Source organism: Crassostrea angulata, chromosome 5 (assembly GCF_025612915.1).
Source record: "Crassostrea angulata isolate pt1a10 chromosome 5, ASM2561291v2, whole genome shotgun sequence".
Lineage (NCBI taxonomy): Eukaryota > Metazoa > Mollusca > Bivalvia > Ostreida > Ostreidae > Magallana > Magallana angulata.
The window spans coordinates 60,314,969-60,330,824 of record NC_069115.1 but is presented as its reverse complement, the minus strand read 5'-3'; the positions used below and the strand labels follow the sequence as shown (position 1 = coordinate 60,330,824).

The 15,856-nt window shown below is 29.8% G+C and overlaps 1 protein-coding gene across 1 annotated transcript in view; it reads left to right on the top strand.

Moving 5' to 3' along the window:
* Nucleotides 1-15,856, top strand: part of LOC128182853 (phospholipase A2 inhibitor-like) — a 309,453-nt gene that overhangs the window by 177,977 nt on the left and 115,620 nt on the right. Inside the window, exon 6 of the mRNA XM_052851613.1 lies at nucleotides 4,302-4,373. Coding sequence (XP_052707573.1) covers nucleotides 4,302-4,373 — 72 coding nt within the window. The remainder of the gene's footprint in view (nucleotides 1-4,301; nucleotides 4,374-15,856) is intronic.

Sequence of the window (15,856 nt, the reverse complement as noted above, 5' to 3'; positions counted from 1 at the left end):
CAGTCAAGGAAGGATAGACCACAAATTTGTAATTTAAGGGTTTTCTGAGATGTTGATGTAGCGCCAGAAGTGTACGGGTTTGTGTCATATAACTGGTAGGACACATTACTGATGTCAATACCCTGTGTAAGTAGCTGAAGCCTACTTTCTAGATTTTACAGATAAATTCTCCACAGGTTTCTGTCCAGTTGACACACATATGATCATTACCAATAACCTGTTTGATTGGTTCTATTAGATCAAAATCAGTTATCTGTTTATCACTGGAGTTTTTAAAGTATTTCATATCCGACATAATTTTGATTTAAAAAAATCATCTAAAATGATGAATATAAATTTGTTTTGTTTTTTCATTCATGTATTGTCATTTTCACTAAATATTTTCAATATCAAACATGCCCCTAATAAGACACGACTTAACAACTTGCGCAAGGTGTCAAACAGACAAATGACAAAGTTGATTATTGCGACATTCACACCTTTTGATTTACTGTTGCATGTTTACTATATACAGGTACTGCCCTGCTGATCCTCTTGTGAAATAGGCTTCAAAGACATGTCATACCAGTTATCCTCAATCTATATTTTGAAGAATTATCATGTTGAGAACTATTTTTATCATGTTGAACATAAAATCCACCACAGATATATTGTTTTATAATTAAATTGAATTTATTATAAAAACAAAAAAGTCATTTAAGAATCAATTTTGAATTAGAAATAAATATATATTTTTTTCTTTTAACTTATTAAGCTGTTATATTATGTCTACTAAATGAAAAACAATTTTTATTACGTGCACGAGTCTAAGTGGGGAAATTCAAATTTCTAAAGTTTACATAGTTCTAATATCGAAATAGAAAACAGGTCTCCACCCTCCGGTGGAAAACATAGATTAACTTCGGACCCCATCCCCTGAAAACAGTTTCTGAATCTGCGCATGTAAAAATGATGTTAAAGAAATAGAAGCCTATTCTTTTTTCTTGTTAACAAGCAAAGATAATCAAAAATAATCCATACAAATTGTATCTTAAATATGTATTTTTTTAAAGTAATATTTTGAATATTGTTTTTGGGTGTTGATTTTGATCAACTCTCCTATGCAGTTACTCAGACTAACCGAAAGTGTAACAGTGTTTGGACCTCAGCACAAATCATTGCTGCTGACAAGACTTAGTTCTTGAAAATAATTGATAAATTCGATGTAATGTATGCTAAAGCATTGTTTTTCAATGAAACGTATTTATTAATACCTTGAAAATAGTCAGGTATTAAATGGTATTAACAATTTAAATATTTTTTGTAGTCGTATATATTCCTACGGCAGAGTTCAATATAGTCTCGTTCAACTCGACGCTCGGCTGTCTCCGTAAATCCTTTTTTTTTTTTTTTAGAAAAATTTTGAGAAATATTTCTATTACTGATACATAGTTTGATTGAATAAATTTTATCTTTAAATATTATTTTACATGATTCATATGGCGGTTTCTCGACACTACATGTACCTGTCATAAAAAATAACATCATTGATTTTAAAATAAATAAATATCGACAAAATCAACTCCCGTCAGTTCTTCAGTACTTTGATTAACATCACAAGTAATAAAAACTAGATATAGCAGGAAACAGTGCTGTGAGTACCCCTTAGGTACAGAGTTGTACAGTGGAGTACTGTGGAATACAGTGGCTCTGTCCAGTGGGATACAGCGAAATACAGCAGCTCTCTCCAATATGATAAAGTGGGATACAACAACTCTGTACAGTATATGTTCAATAGGTTTACAGAAGTGTAGAGTGATTGTACAGTATATATAAGACGATGTCAGTCGATTCTCGGGAATATCAGCAGATTTTGAATTAAGCAGTGGGGATGAATCATATGGACATAGCCTACCTCCTAGAAAATCTCCAGAGTAATGCTCCAGAAGTGTAAGGGGTAATGCATTGAGCCTTTCAGGAGAGTAAATTCGCAGTGAGTGTCGTAGATCTTTTGGAGATTCGGCCGTTTATTTTAATATGTTGACTGCAGGAAACTAGAAATAAAATAAAAAACCAGGAAACAAATAATCAACTAATAAACTCTGTTGTTTTTATAATACACATTCGATGACAGTCGTAATGTGATTTTGTTGTTCAAATTAATCTTAAGCACTGGTTGTTTACAACTACCAAGTTTTTGAAATGAATTTGAGTGATATGTCAATTTCTGTAGTTAATAAACAACGTCTGTGCACACAAGCAAATGTTTATTCCAAAAAAAAGTCGGATGCATAACATTTGAAATAAAATTCGTCATAAAATGAAACAACATTTTTTTTCCTGATAAGGATTTCAAAGGAAGAAAAAGTCGATTTAAATCTAAACTACCTTTTCCTCAGTGAACGTCAATGAGTGACTTCGAGGGTTTACTGGCAGCGAAAAAAAGGGATTGCATATATTTCCACATTTTTAAATTGTTTTTATGGTTTATTAGTTTTTGTTTTGCAATATATGAACCTGATATCGTGACACACTTTCATGTTACGTTTAAAATTCGTTATTTAATCCATTGACAAGAGTAATATCAGATATAAACTTATAGACAAAGAAAACAAATAAACAAGCAAGCAAACAATCAAACATTTTCAATAAAAGAATGCATATCAAACTATACTCTAAGCACACACAAGTCTCACAAAAATCGTAAGCATTTAATGAATATTAAAGCCTTCTTTATGAATATTAACGGTGTGATGAAATTCAATAAAGCCTGGAGGATTGTTTCAATGTATTTGCCTGTAATAACACTACATATCGATTTTGTATTATACATTCCAATAACTTAAAATGACATATCATTGGGGCGCCCTGGGGGAGGGGGCTTGACCTATTTATATTTAATTATTTAACCGTACTCCGGCTTTAAATTATATAAATATAAGTTATAAGGAATCATTCTTAAAATATTATGAGATGAACATTTCGCTCGGGCGTGAACAAATCTATAATAAGGTCCTTCGGGCTTTTTTGGATTTGATCACACTACAAGCAAAATTATCACCTCATAACCTTCTAAGAATGACTCCTTATTCTTTAATAATATAAGACAAATGATTTTTTGTTACTTATAACTATATAATTTTCAGCAACTGTACGAATTAATATTGAAATAGTCATTGATGAATTTTAATTCAAAATCGATTGGAAATGTTCTCATAGACAAATAGACATGGTTTTGTAAATATTCAGAAATGCAGAACAATTTTATGGAAAGGACATAACCTAAACCGAGTAGCATGTCATGCAAAAAACGTACCGTACCACGAGCGAGCGTCGTACAGTTTTATGTAAAAACCATACCGTAACATGTACAAAACCGTTCTGTACCGTGAAGAAACAAACTGTATAATACACAAACTTAAGGTTGTATGTCATCGTCGTTCAGGTTTTGCATAACGCAATGCTTTCAACTGCTTACTGAAATATCCAGACTGTTTCAATATTATCAGATGCTTGCCGATATTCATATCATTAATAATGTTAATTTGAACTTATATGGTACCTTCATAGATGGAAATCAAATTTACGTATATTCATTTAATGTGCTTAAAAAGTTCTTTATCGCCTCTTCGAAAATGCAGAGCACAACTTTAAAGAATAATAATGTTACTGTCCTTGAAAAATACATCAGCGACAGTAGAAAAAATATCCCTGTCTGTGTTCAAGGTTTTTGAAAAAAAAATAGATTAGTGCTAATACTTCTATACTAAAATAAATAAAAAAAATTAAACTTCACACGGTCATAATTTTTAAAAACGGTCAAATTCAAAATAATGGGCATTGTTAAATATCATTTATCAACAATACGAAAGTACACTAGTGTTTTTTAAATATTAAAATAAATCACTTGTTATTTAGGTAATAGCTAGGAACTGTCCGATAATGCTTAAAAAATCATGATCGGCTAAACAATTGAAAAAAAAACCCAAACAGATCCCTAAAAAGAGACCTCTGAGAATGTAGTGTACTTGAATGCGAAAAAATAAAAGGCAGCGATTTAATTTCTATTATGTTTATACTACGTGAACGATAACATACCTCGTTAAAGTAAAATAAAAAAGTCATTGCATTATAGCATCAACCATTAAACATCAAAATTGATTCCGTTTTTACTTAAAATCATATTTATATTATCAATGATTAATTCAACTTAATTTCTTAATAGTCTTTTGAATTAAAGAACTTAGTTTTAATATATCTATTCTATTTTAAATTTTAAATATTTATAATATAATTGATATAAACGTTTTGCTTTCATTCAGGTCCTTAGGGGGTAATCAGATATCAAGGATCAGCAACAACACCTTTAAAGGGCTACCACAGTTGGAGACTCTGTAAGTACTGTTACTACTGTTACCGTGCTATTCACATCATGACGAAACATCGACACCTATAAATGCAGACATTTTCAAATAAACTTCGAAATACATGCACAAGAGTTACAGATTTTAATATTTGATATTGAAATAATACGTGTGAGATGATTACCGTAAACTATCATTGAATATAATCTGATCAGTGATTATTGTGAAATTAATTGAATTTTTTTTTTCGATAAGCTGCCCTAAAATAACAACAATGAGGGTAAGGTGGTAGACACGCTTTTGCATATCTACGTCAGTTGGAGTTATACCAAAATATACTCTTACAGTGTTTTACTAAAGAATAACTATCTACAGAATAAATATATTTAGCAAAACTTTATTTAAAGTATACATAGGAATTAAGATTTAACAAAAGCGTAATAAATAATTAGCCTTATATTTGCTCCTTTTTTACACACTTTTAGTTTTGATAAAAATGAATATACATTTAAACTTTATGTATCAATCTGTGAACCGTAAACGGAATGTCGTCTTTGTCCATCCGAACTAAAACATCGACTACGTTTAAGAAATGACAAGTCGACAGAAACTAAACTTTTGCCATTATGCATTTTTAAACCATACGAAATTATGTTTGATAAAAAGCACAATTTATTATATAAGAACAATTTAAAAAAGAAATAAAATATGTAGAACTACAAGCTCATCTATGTTAAGGACGCCCATAAGAAAAAATCCATATTTTTCACATAAAATGTTATCCGTTGAATAATCTTGACATTCTAATCAAATTATTTGTTACGCAAAGTGATCACATTTCAAAATACAAATTGGATACATCGCTATTAGATGATACATTTTTAAAGTCTCATTGGAATACCTTGTAATGTCATTCCGCCAAACATACATGTAGATGAACGAGGCTTAATACTGAAAAAAAAAATACACAGTGCAAGGACTTAACATCAACAAACATTTTTTCTTTCTGTTTTCATCTTGTAAAATGAACATTTAAAATTTCAAAAAATGTTTGGAACCTCAAATATTCATCGAAGAAGAATTATTAAATTCAACGTCAACAGTGTATGCAAAGAAAAGTGCATGGTGTTTCAATAATTAACGCTAATTGATATCAAATGATGAGCGATTTTATACAGTTCACAACATTTCTGATATAGCGGGGATGTAATGTTGTAACATGTACAGTTTCAGTATATTTAATTAAGTGTATGCCCTTACACTACTTCATTTTATCTGATCCATTTCACAATCAGCTTCATTTTCGCAAAGTTCAAACTCAACACTGACTAAGCTCACAATTTATATTTTCATTCGGAAAATAAATGAACGCAGCGAACGCAGCGAATTTCACTAAACTGATGTTTGAATGGTTTTTTTTCTGTTAACACAAGTTATTGTTATCAAATTGTTTAAATTCGAAAAATTACATTATTTTAATATGCTTTAGTATGCTTTAATAAGGAGGGAAAATGGGAGTGGGTAAGTGTATACTTTGAGTTTGTAATTTACAATACAGTGATGTTTCAATATGTTTTATGTTACTTTGCTAAAAATAAAGGACAAAAACCTTTAATGTGTATAATAAGGTTGTTTTTTAATTGTGATTTTTACATTTAGTAATAATCAAATAAAGCCGGATATAAATATTTATCAATACTTATATAACATTATCAATTAAGAATTCCAAGAGATAATATTTCTTTGACCAACTTGTAAAAAATTGTTGAACAAGACTAGAGTTTTCTGATCTTCAATATTTTCAATCATGATCAGGAATTTATTGAAATCAATCAGTTTTCTTGCCCACAACTGTTCCTGTCTCTCTGTTGTACTAAAAGGCAGTACAATGAATAAAGAAAACCAATACCTGGAATGATAAATATTTTCAACTTCAAATTGAATTTCAATTGATTTTAATGAAAAATATTATGAGAGGGTACATAGTTAATATAATTAAAAACTAAGCCAAATATAGTTTGTGAAAGAAATACCTATAGTGTACTTTCTATTAAAATAAAAAAATCGATATAGTGTCTCGAATAAGCCATTTACTGCTAAAAAAAACATTCAATTCAACAATATGTCATGATTTCCCAACTATTGTGCTAAAGATAACATAAAAATGGAATTTATTTTTAATATTGTGCATATTGATGGAAGATACAATTACTTTAATACTACAACATACATAATCAAAGTGTTTAATCTTAAAAATGTGTGAAAATGCAATAAACTTTTTTTTGTCTTTTTATACATTTGATCGTCATATAAGAAGGCTAAAACCAGGCTTCGATTTACATAATAAACGATACAATATTTTCTAAATTTAATCCAGATCCTCAAAGTAAGCTAGGTAGGGCTAGCACTATGTTTTGAATTTCCATTGTTTACATTTTCATTGAACATGAATGACATGCAAGGTAATATTATTTATGTATTAGAGGCTAGTAGAAATGAAAAATAGGTGTCAATACTTTCTATGATCAAAATTAACGAAACACAGAACATTTACTTTGCCTGACTTGAGTCACCAAATTGATAACAATAAAAAAAATCAAAGCTGGGGGAGTTCGCTTCGTTTCCGTTGTATTCAACAATATTGAATAATATAAAACAATATCTAGGGAAAGTACAGACAAATCCTACGTTGTTCAGTTTTTTCCTCTACCGATTCCCGTCCATGCTGGTTGTAAATCAGTTAAATTTGCCGATACATCACTGAAGTCTACATGTTTATTCTGAACACAGCTGCAAGCACTGATATGATGTAGTCAACATCGACGTCATTTGATGACTTATACATTCGATAAGTTCGTGAGATATAGAGAATATTTAGTGTATTTACTTCAGTACACTTTACTTGATACGATCAAACCAAATACTTTATCATTTTTATTGTACTTATTTATTATTGTACTTTGATTGTACCTCACTGTACCTTTAACTGACTCACATTGTACCCAACTGTACCCTACTGTACATTTCTAATAAACAGCACTGTAACTAACTGTACCCCTCTGTAAGCCACTGTAGCTGGCAATGACAACAACTGTAACCCACTGTACCGCACTGTATCATACATTTGAAATATTAAATATTTTTTAATATTTTCAGTGTAATATTTTCCTCCATATTCAGTTGTATGCAGCATTTACAAAGAAAATAATTCAACATGTCATTAAAATTAATGTATGTTTTATTTTTTAATCTTATTTTGAATCTTACATTCACAAAAAATAAGTTATTCTTTTAGGTAATTTCCTGAAAAGATTAAATCCTGAATTTTATATTTTGAATCTGATTTTATAAATTTTGCAGATTTTCTTCTCTGCTAAAACACTTTTGGCGGTACTCTAATATTAAAAGTTAAGATTGTATTTCTTAGTCTATAGAACTTTGCATATTTTTTCTGTTAGTTTTACCTTACTTATTTATTAAAATAATTGTGTAACTAACTGTACCCCTCTGTAAGCCACTGTAGTTGGCAATGACAACCACTGTAACCACTGTACCATAAATTTGAAATATTAAATCTTTTTAAATATTTTCAGTGTGATATTTTCCTCCATATTCAGTTGTATGCAGCAATTGCAAAGAAAAGAATTCAACTTGTCATTAGAATTAATGTATTTAATCTTATTTTGAATCTTACAATCACAAAAAATAAGGTTTTATTTTTTAGATAATTTCCTGAAAAGGTTAAATCTTGAATTTTATATTTTGAATCTGATTTTATTAATTTTGCAGATTTTGTTCTCTGCTAAAACATTTTTGGCAGTACTCTAATATTAAAAGTTAAGATTTTACTGTTTAGTCTATAGAAATTTGCATATTTTTTGTTAGTTTTACATTACTTATTTATTAAAATAATTGTATTGCACAAATTTCAAAAATATTGAAAATGCTCAAAAACGATAAAAGATACCATATTTCAAAATTTTGATCATTGACCTTATATAAGTTTTATGCCAACAAAATAAGGTTAATATAAGTAGTTCAATACTATTAATGTTTTTGTATTATCATCATTCAATTTTTTTTGATAAAATTGGATCAATTTGGGTAAGAATTTGAAAACTAATAGAGGAAATTCGGACTGGAATATTTGTTTAAATTGTTGCTTTAAAACTAAGGCTTTATACCTTTTTAGTGCCACTCCCATTTATAAACTGTAATTCATTTTTCTAAAGTGTTTTATTATTTGTAATAGTTTTACAATTAAGAAAATTTCAATCGTAGTGTAAAATTTAATGGAATTTTTCTTGATTTTTCAAAAAACAAATTCAATGCCTATTGACTCAAAAAGTCGGTCATTGACCTTCTTTTTTGAAAGTGAAAACTAACTCTACAATCAAAGGACTATAAGTTACAATAGATGGCTTTTCATTGTCATCAGTAGATTTTTTTTCCATTCTGAGTAAGCACCATCCTTAAGCACAAGAAAACACACCTCTCTAACTTACCAGGTTACAGAGTTTTTTTCTTTAAGATTATGGCAAGCCCTCGATTTCTACGACCGGGCTGTTAATTTCCCTTTTCTCGTTAACTGTGCTACAGCCACTTAAAAAGCAGCCAACTAACACTAATTCAACAAAATATACCTATGCTTTTTCTTTGTGTATATATATGCAGGGATTACTTTGCGTTTGATAAAAGGATACATTTTGTAGATAACATGCAAATGTCTTGATCACGAATTAATTTCTTTTGATAATATATTTAGTGTCGGGTTCAAATTTTACATACTGGTAATTACACCTACTGCATTTACTATATGTATTATGAAATTATACATGAAAATTTATCAGCAACATATTAAACAGTATAAATAATTGGAGCAAAAAATAAAAAGGATTCGAATATCAAGTAAGGTTGTAATTAGCCTTTTTTCCTTATTGACAGGCATGAAGCGTCGTTATTAATACGGAAGGGTAGAGCAGACTCCTCTTAAAAAAATCTTACAAAAAAGAAATCTGCCAACCGCCCGCCAGTAATAAAATATCCAAATGTATGTGGGGGTGGGGGGTGGGGGTTGCGCCTATTACAACAAAAGCTTAAATTTTACTGTTAATTTCATGGTTTTCTTTTATTTCCACAAAAATGAAAAAGGTGGGGGGGGGTATTTATGAAATTAGGTAAATTTTGGAAGAAAAAATGTTTGATGCAAACTAAAACGGGGATGGGGAAGGGGGTTCTCTGATACCCTTATTCTCCATTAAGACAATGATTTGCACCACTAAACGGTCTCTAAAAAAGAAAAATTTTCATTCAAATTTAAACAAAATTTAACAGTATGATTGTGATGACTAATAAAAGTATAACAAAAAAAAAGAAGAAAATTTCATCATTGGTTCTAGATTAATTAAATTTAAGTATTTTTGACGGAAGTGAAAACTTGATAAAAATCCTAGATGACGTCATCATATTGAACTTTGACGTGATGATATGACCTTGAAATTAGTTGGACAAACATCCTTAACACTGTCGGGGGTTGTGTCTAAATTTCACGTCAATACTTTGAAAGGAACACAAGTTATGCAATTTTAAATGATATAAGGCTAAATTGCACCGAAGTCATTAAAAACACCATCCAGATGTATGTTTCAAAGTTATCAAAATATGTTGTGTCTCAAATGTTTCAGCCTTGAGTAATTGATGGGTATGATTTATATTTTGTTCTCAAAATAATGGATTAAAATTAATTTTTACATAATATTAAGTCAATGCTTTTGTATTTGAGAAAATATTTTAATTGTATAATTTAAGAGGTGTTTCTTACTACCTTAAGCCCCCCTTGTTCATAATTACCATGTTTTTAAAATGAATGGTTATTTGTTGCTCGAACTATTGCCCTTAAGATCTTATACCTAAAGCTTTCCCAGATAAGATAGCTTGCAACTGCCCCACAGGTTGCAGAACCTTTATGTGTGAATGTAAACGTGCCTACTTCCGGGGTAAAGACATTTGCAAATTTCAAATTACAATCTTATCATTCAAAAATGATTGTATAAATAACATAATTATATACCGTAGCTTAATAAGGGAAAACAGAAAAAGAATTCCAAATAGAAAGCTGGTGGAGTTTTTTCTATTAATACAAGTTTTCAAAGGACTGCGAACGATAGCATTGTCTAGCCGCCTAACTAAAAGTCATTTTTTGAAAGATGTCTAATCAAAGTTAAATTTTTTATTATAATGTAAACATTTATATATATTTTCATTAAATATAAATGGTTTTTTTAAACATCCCCCCCCCCCCCGGTGAAAAAAAACCTTTTAAGGGGATTTTATTATTGTTATTTAGCATATTTCTACCAAAGGGTTTGTTGTTTCACGAGGGGGGGGGGGGGGGCATATGTCTACAGACCGAAATACATTCCAAAAAGAAAATTTTGCTATGTAACTTTTGAAAAATTAACAGATATGAATTAAAACGAAATGTTAATTTAAAAGATATCGTAAATATGTTATTATTAAGGTTTTATGCACATATTGGCCGCTAAAAAATATTTTCCTCACTCATAGAGGCCGATTTCATTGAATAATTTTAAGACCCCGCTTTAGCAAAATTTTGTTTAAAGATAATTAATTTGATTACAAATGTTATTTTGATATAAATTGTGTAGGATTTGATAATACTTTTTAGTAGAAAACATAATTTTTGAATATCTGAAAGAAATTCAGAAATTTTTGGATGTAAAATGTAGGCGGGAAACGGGCGTTAGCGTTCGCAGTTCTTTTATCTCAAATATAAAAAAGTAATATTTTGATTCTTTTCTTTAACATAATAACTGAACAAAAAATAGATACAGTGGGAAACAGTGCTGGCCAGTACCCCGTATGTACAATGCTGTTCAGTGGGGCACATTTAAGTAGAGTGGTTCTGCCCAGTTTGAAATAGTGGAAAACAATAACTCTGTACAGTAGATGTACAATAGGTTTACAGAAGTGTAGAGTGATTGTACAGTAAATATCAGACGATGTCAGTCAATTTTTGGGAATATCAGTAGATGTTAAATTTAGCAGTGGATGTAAATCATATGGACATAGCCTAACTTCTGGAAACTCTCCAGAGTAATGCTCCAGAAGTGTGAGGGGTAATGCATTAAGCCTTGTGATGGAGTGAATTAGCATTGAGTCTCGTTGATCTTTGGGAGAGTCGGTTATGGTAATATGTTGACTGCAGGGAACTAGAATCCAAAAGGAAACAAGTTATCATTTGAATAACCCTGAACTTTTTAAAGTATAAATAGGACTTAACATCAATTCTCTGTAAAGACCAACATATTACTGTAGAGTCATGATGCACACAATCTCAGATTTTCATGAAACTTGCTCAGGTGATTGATACTCATAATGTATGATATTATCCACCATCAAAATAATGTCTATTACCTTGGTTGTCATGGTAACCAATTTCATTCATTTAGGGCACAAATACAGTTTTTAAAGTGGAAAATAAGCTAAACAAAAAGTCACAGCACAGGTTTAAGTTTTCAAAATATTTCACACATAATATACATACATGTAGTACAAATATAAATGTTCATGATGCAAGAAAAAAAATCTCAGTGCCCTTGTTTATTTTAAAGCTGGTGGCTTAACGATGGCCAACATTTCTAAATTTTGATATTTCAATTGTTACCCTGTATTTTTAAAAGTCTCTTGGCTTTTAGAATTGTTTCTCTATATTCTTTGGAAATCTGTTTTAGATATTTTCCATCAATGAAATAGGTTGACTGCTTCAAAAGATAACAACATATATGATTTTAATTTTATAACTGACTGTCTCGCTGGTCTGGATATTCACTGGACTGTTCTGATTATTTACCTCAACCTCTGCAATGTTGAAAAAGCAAACTATTACATTATTGATCATTAAATAACATCATATACATGTATGTTTTTTGCATAGAATACCAAAACAAGCATGTTTGAATGGGACTGAATATTTTGTTCGAATTAAAATCTCCAGTGATATTGATTAATGCTATTTTTAGTTGGAATCTTTGTCTATAGTTGTGTGCACTAATTAACAGCTGCGACTGAATTAGATATGGCATAACGGGGCTCAACATTAATTAAAAATAGTAACCTGTACTTCTGGCAAGTTGCTTACTTGTGTATATGCTATTATATAAATAGTGCCTGTTTGGGAGGGTAAGAGTTGAAATTGACACCCCGAGAAAACCATTGTCAACCGATGCGAAGCATTTTTTTTTATCTCATATTCACCAATTCATTAAATACTTACTCTTAATACACTAAAACTAAAATCACATGCTTTCTCTACTCCATGTGATCAATGTTTTTCCAACATGATGAACATCTGCCTTGGCCATGTTGTTGTGACGTCTTTTTGAACTTCAATACAGAAAAGTCAACAAAGAAAAGTAACTTTCAATTGATTTTTGTGGAAAAGCGTTAACTTCAATTTATTGTATATGAAAGGCAGTGAATATATCCAATCCAATTTTTGTTTTATTTTTTATACCACGGTCTCATTTTGTTAAAAAATGTTTATTCCAGCTTTCAATTACCTGCTTAAAATTAAATTGATCCTATTTAGTATGCCTTTTTTCACTTTTTTATAAGCTAAATCTATGAAACACAAACCGATGGTATTGTTATCTGTACATATCACTTAAATCAATTTATGTATACATGTACATTGATTTCCTGCTTATAAAATCAAACCAATGTCATGATCAAACCTTCAATTTAGGGAGCATACCAGTTATTTATATGATGGTACTCTTTATGTCATGTTGGCCATAAGCAAAATGTTTCAAGTTGTTGCTTTTGCGTGTACACGTATATTTGGTATTTACAGAGAATTGATGTTAAGATATATTATGTTATTCAACCAATCTATGCCGACACACAGAGCGCCAGGTGCAAAAGTCTTTAACGAGGTTGGATCAAGCAATGACAACAAAAAATGTTACGCAATTTCAGATTAATACTGACCTGTCAGTACTTCATACATTCAGTGCGGGTTCCGCCGCACATTATGCGTGTTATTAAGTCAGACGTTGGGGAAATCACATTATTATATATATGGACCAAACAGAATATTCCTGACTGACATGGGAATCATGCAGGTTAAATAAAATAAAAGAGCTACTTTGTATGCTCTGAACATAAAATATCGTAGCTATTATGTTTAGACAGGTAATACTTTAAGAGAGTTTCTTTGGTTTGTCGGTGCCACGGAGTGATTTGTATGTGCTCCTCACGGCAGTCAGGAAAAAAGCAATGTATATAAACAAAGTTCAACTTCTTAAAGCTCTACAACAAAAAGCACTTGTATGAGTGAGGAATGTCCAGTGACCTCTGATAGAGAGTATACAGATATACTAACTCTGAGTGACCTGGATCTAAAAAGAAATTACAGAAAAAGTGTAAGATTTTTCCGTGAATTTTAATTATTTCTTCTTATTTAAAATAATTACACACTATCTATATCTATCAAACTATTAATATCGATAAGATGTCGAATTTTTTATGCTAAAAATTATAAAAGGAAATAGCAAAAACATCATGTTGTTCACATTTTTTCAAACCTCCAACAAAACCTTCAAACAAGATATGTTGCATTTAGAAAAATAAGACAATATTTCATAACATAGCTATTAAGACAATTTAGCAGTGTATCTAATATAATTCATCATTGACTGAGGTGGTTGCTGGGAGTACAGGTGTACCTTTGACATCATGCGTAACACTGGGTAGATATTATGATGTAGTTAGCTTAAGAAGGCAGTGACAATCTAATTTAGTTTAAACACATTTTATTAATACTCTAATGGATTTGTAACAGGTAAAACCAATATACATATTTATTCTTAAAATTTCAAAGGGCTGAATTACAAAAAAATTTGATGGAGTATAGTATCAGTCAAGTATCTGGTTATAATAGCTATATAGCAGAATAGATAGTCGCAAATAGGGGTAGACTAATTTTGTCCAATATTGAAAGCCTCTTTAGCCCCCGCTGCAATAGGAATGTTCACTATTTTGTGAATTATGTTTTAGTTGTTGGATTGGTGTTGTCGAGTAACAGGTATCATATCCTTCTATAATAGAAATGATTCTGTAAAAAAAAAAAAGTTCATAAAATGGGGAAGTTAAAATTGTTTAGGTTAATCGATCGTAAACGTTTGGAATAAGTGTGCTGGTAGTATTGATATTACTTAAAATATTATATATATATATATATATATATATATATATATATATATATATATATATATATATATATATATATATATATATATATATATATATATCTATATATATATCTATATATATATATATATATATATATATATATATATATATATATATATCAATCATCAATTTGTATATGAAAATAAAAATACTGAAGCATATGCCATCTACACTTCCCAACAGTGTTCTCGCTATTACACATATATCGGAGAATAGTTTGTAAAGTCTGTGTACTTCATCAATGGTCAAAAACGTATTAGGTTAAATATTAACGCTGTGATTGATGTTAACTTCTTTCGCATTGGAAAAAAAACCCTCACGCATTTATTCACATCAGGTTTATAGACAAAAAATGGTTCTACTTTGTTAGCGTACGATTGAAGTAAGAGATTCATTATCGGTATGTAAATAATGAAAGACGTCCTATATCTTCGTTCACTTTTTTTATCATTATTATTTTTTCACATGTTATTAATAATTGAACAAAACATGAAGAGGCATAGACAGACATATATACACTCATTCACTCACACACATATTCAAAATGCACAAAGTCTAGAAAGTCATACACTAGTAGTTATCTTTTTTAAAAATATTTTCATTGTGTTTGGATGATAAATTAAGGAATAAAATTGAACAAAAATAAAGTAACTAAGTAAAGACAAATACATTATTCAAGTGATGTAATAAAGTTATCAAGCATACTCAATCTTATAGTGAATTTGTCTAACATCATTTGAGTAGCATATACTTTTTTCTCTATCAAATAATATAAATTTATTGTATTTTTGAGTTCACTGATAAAAAGGTTTGAGCCTGATGATTGGCATGTCATTGTGATATGAACTATTAGTATTATGAAATAAGTTAATGTTATGCCGAAATACAACACGCATCAAATAGCATAATTTGCAATGTTTTGTTGTTTTTCTGAATACAAATGTACTTGTAGCTTAACTTTATTTTTACAGTAGGTAAGGCTAGAGTACTTCCCGAATACATTTTTTAAGCATTTAAGTATGATTCAATAAGCAAAGTTAACAAATGTGTGCGCAAATAGTAGAATTCACCGAATGGCTGATAGTATACATGCAAACTTCATTCATATATACCGTACAACGGGTATTTTTTACGTGCTGGTAATTTTTACTAATTTTTACGAGTTATATAAATCCGTAAAAATTAAACGCATAAATTTTCACAGAAGTAAAAAAAAACCGCACGTAAATTTCTACATC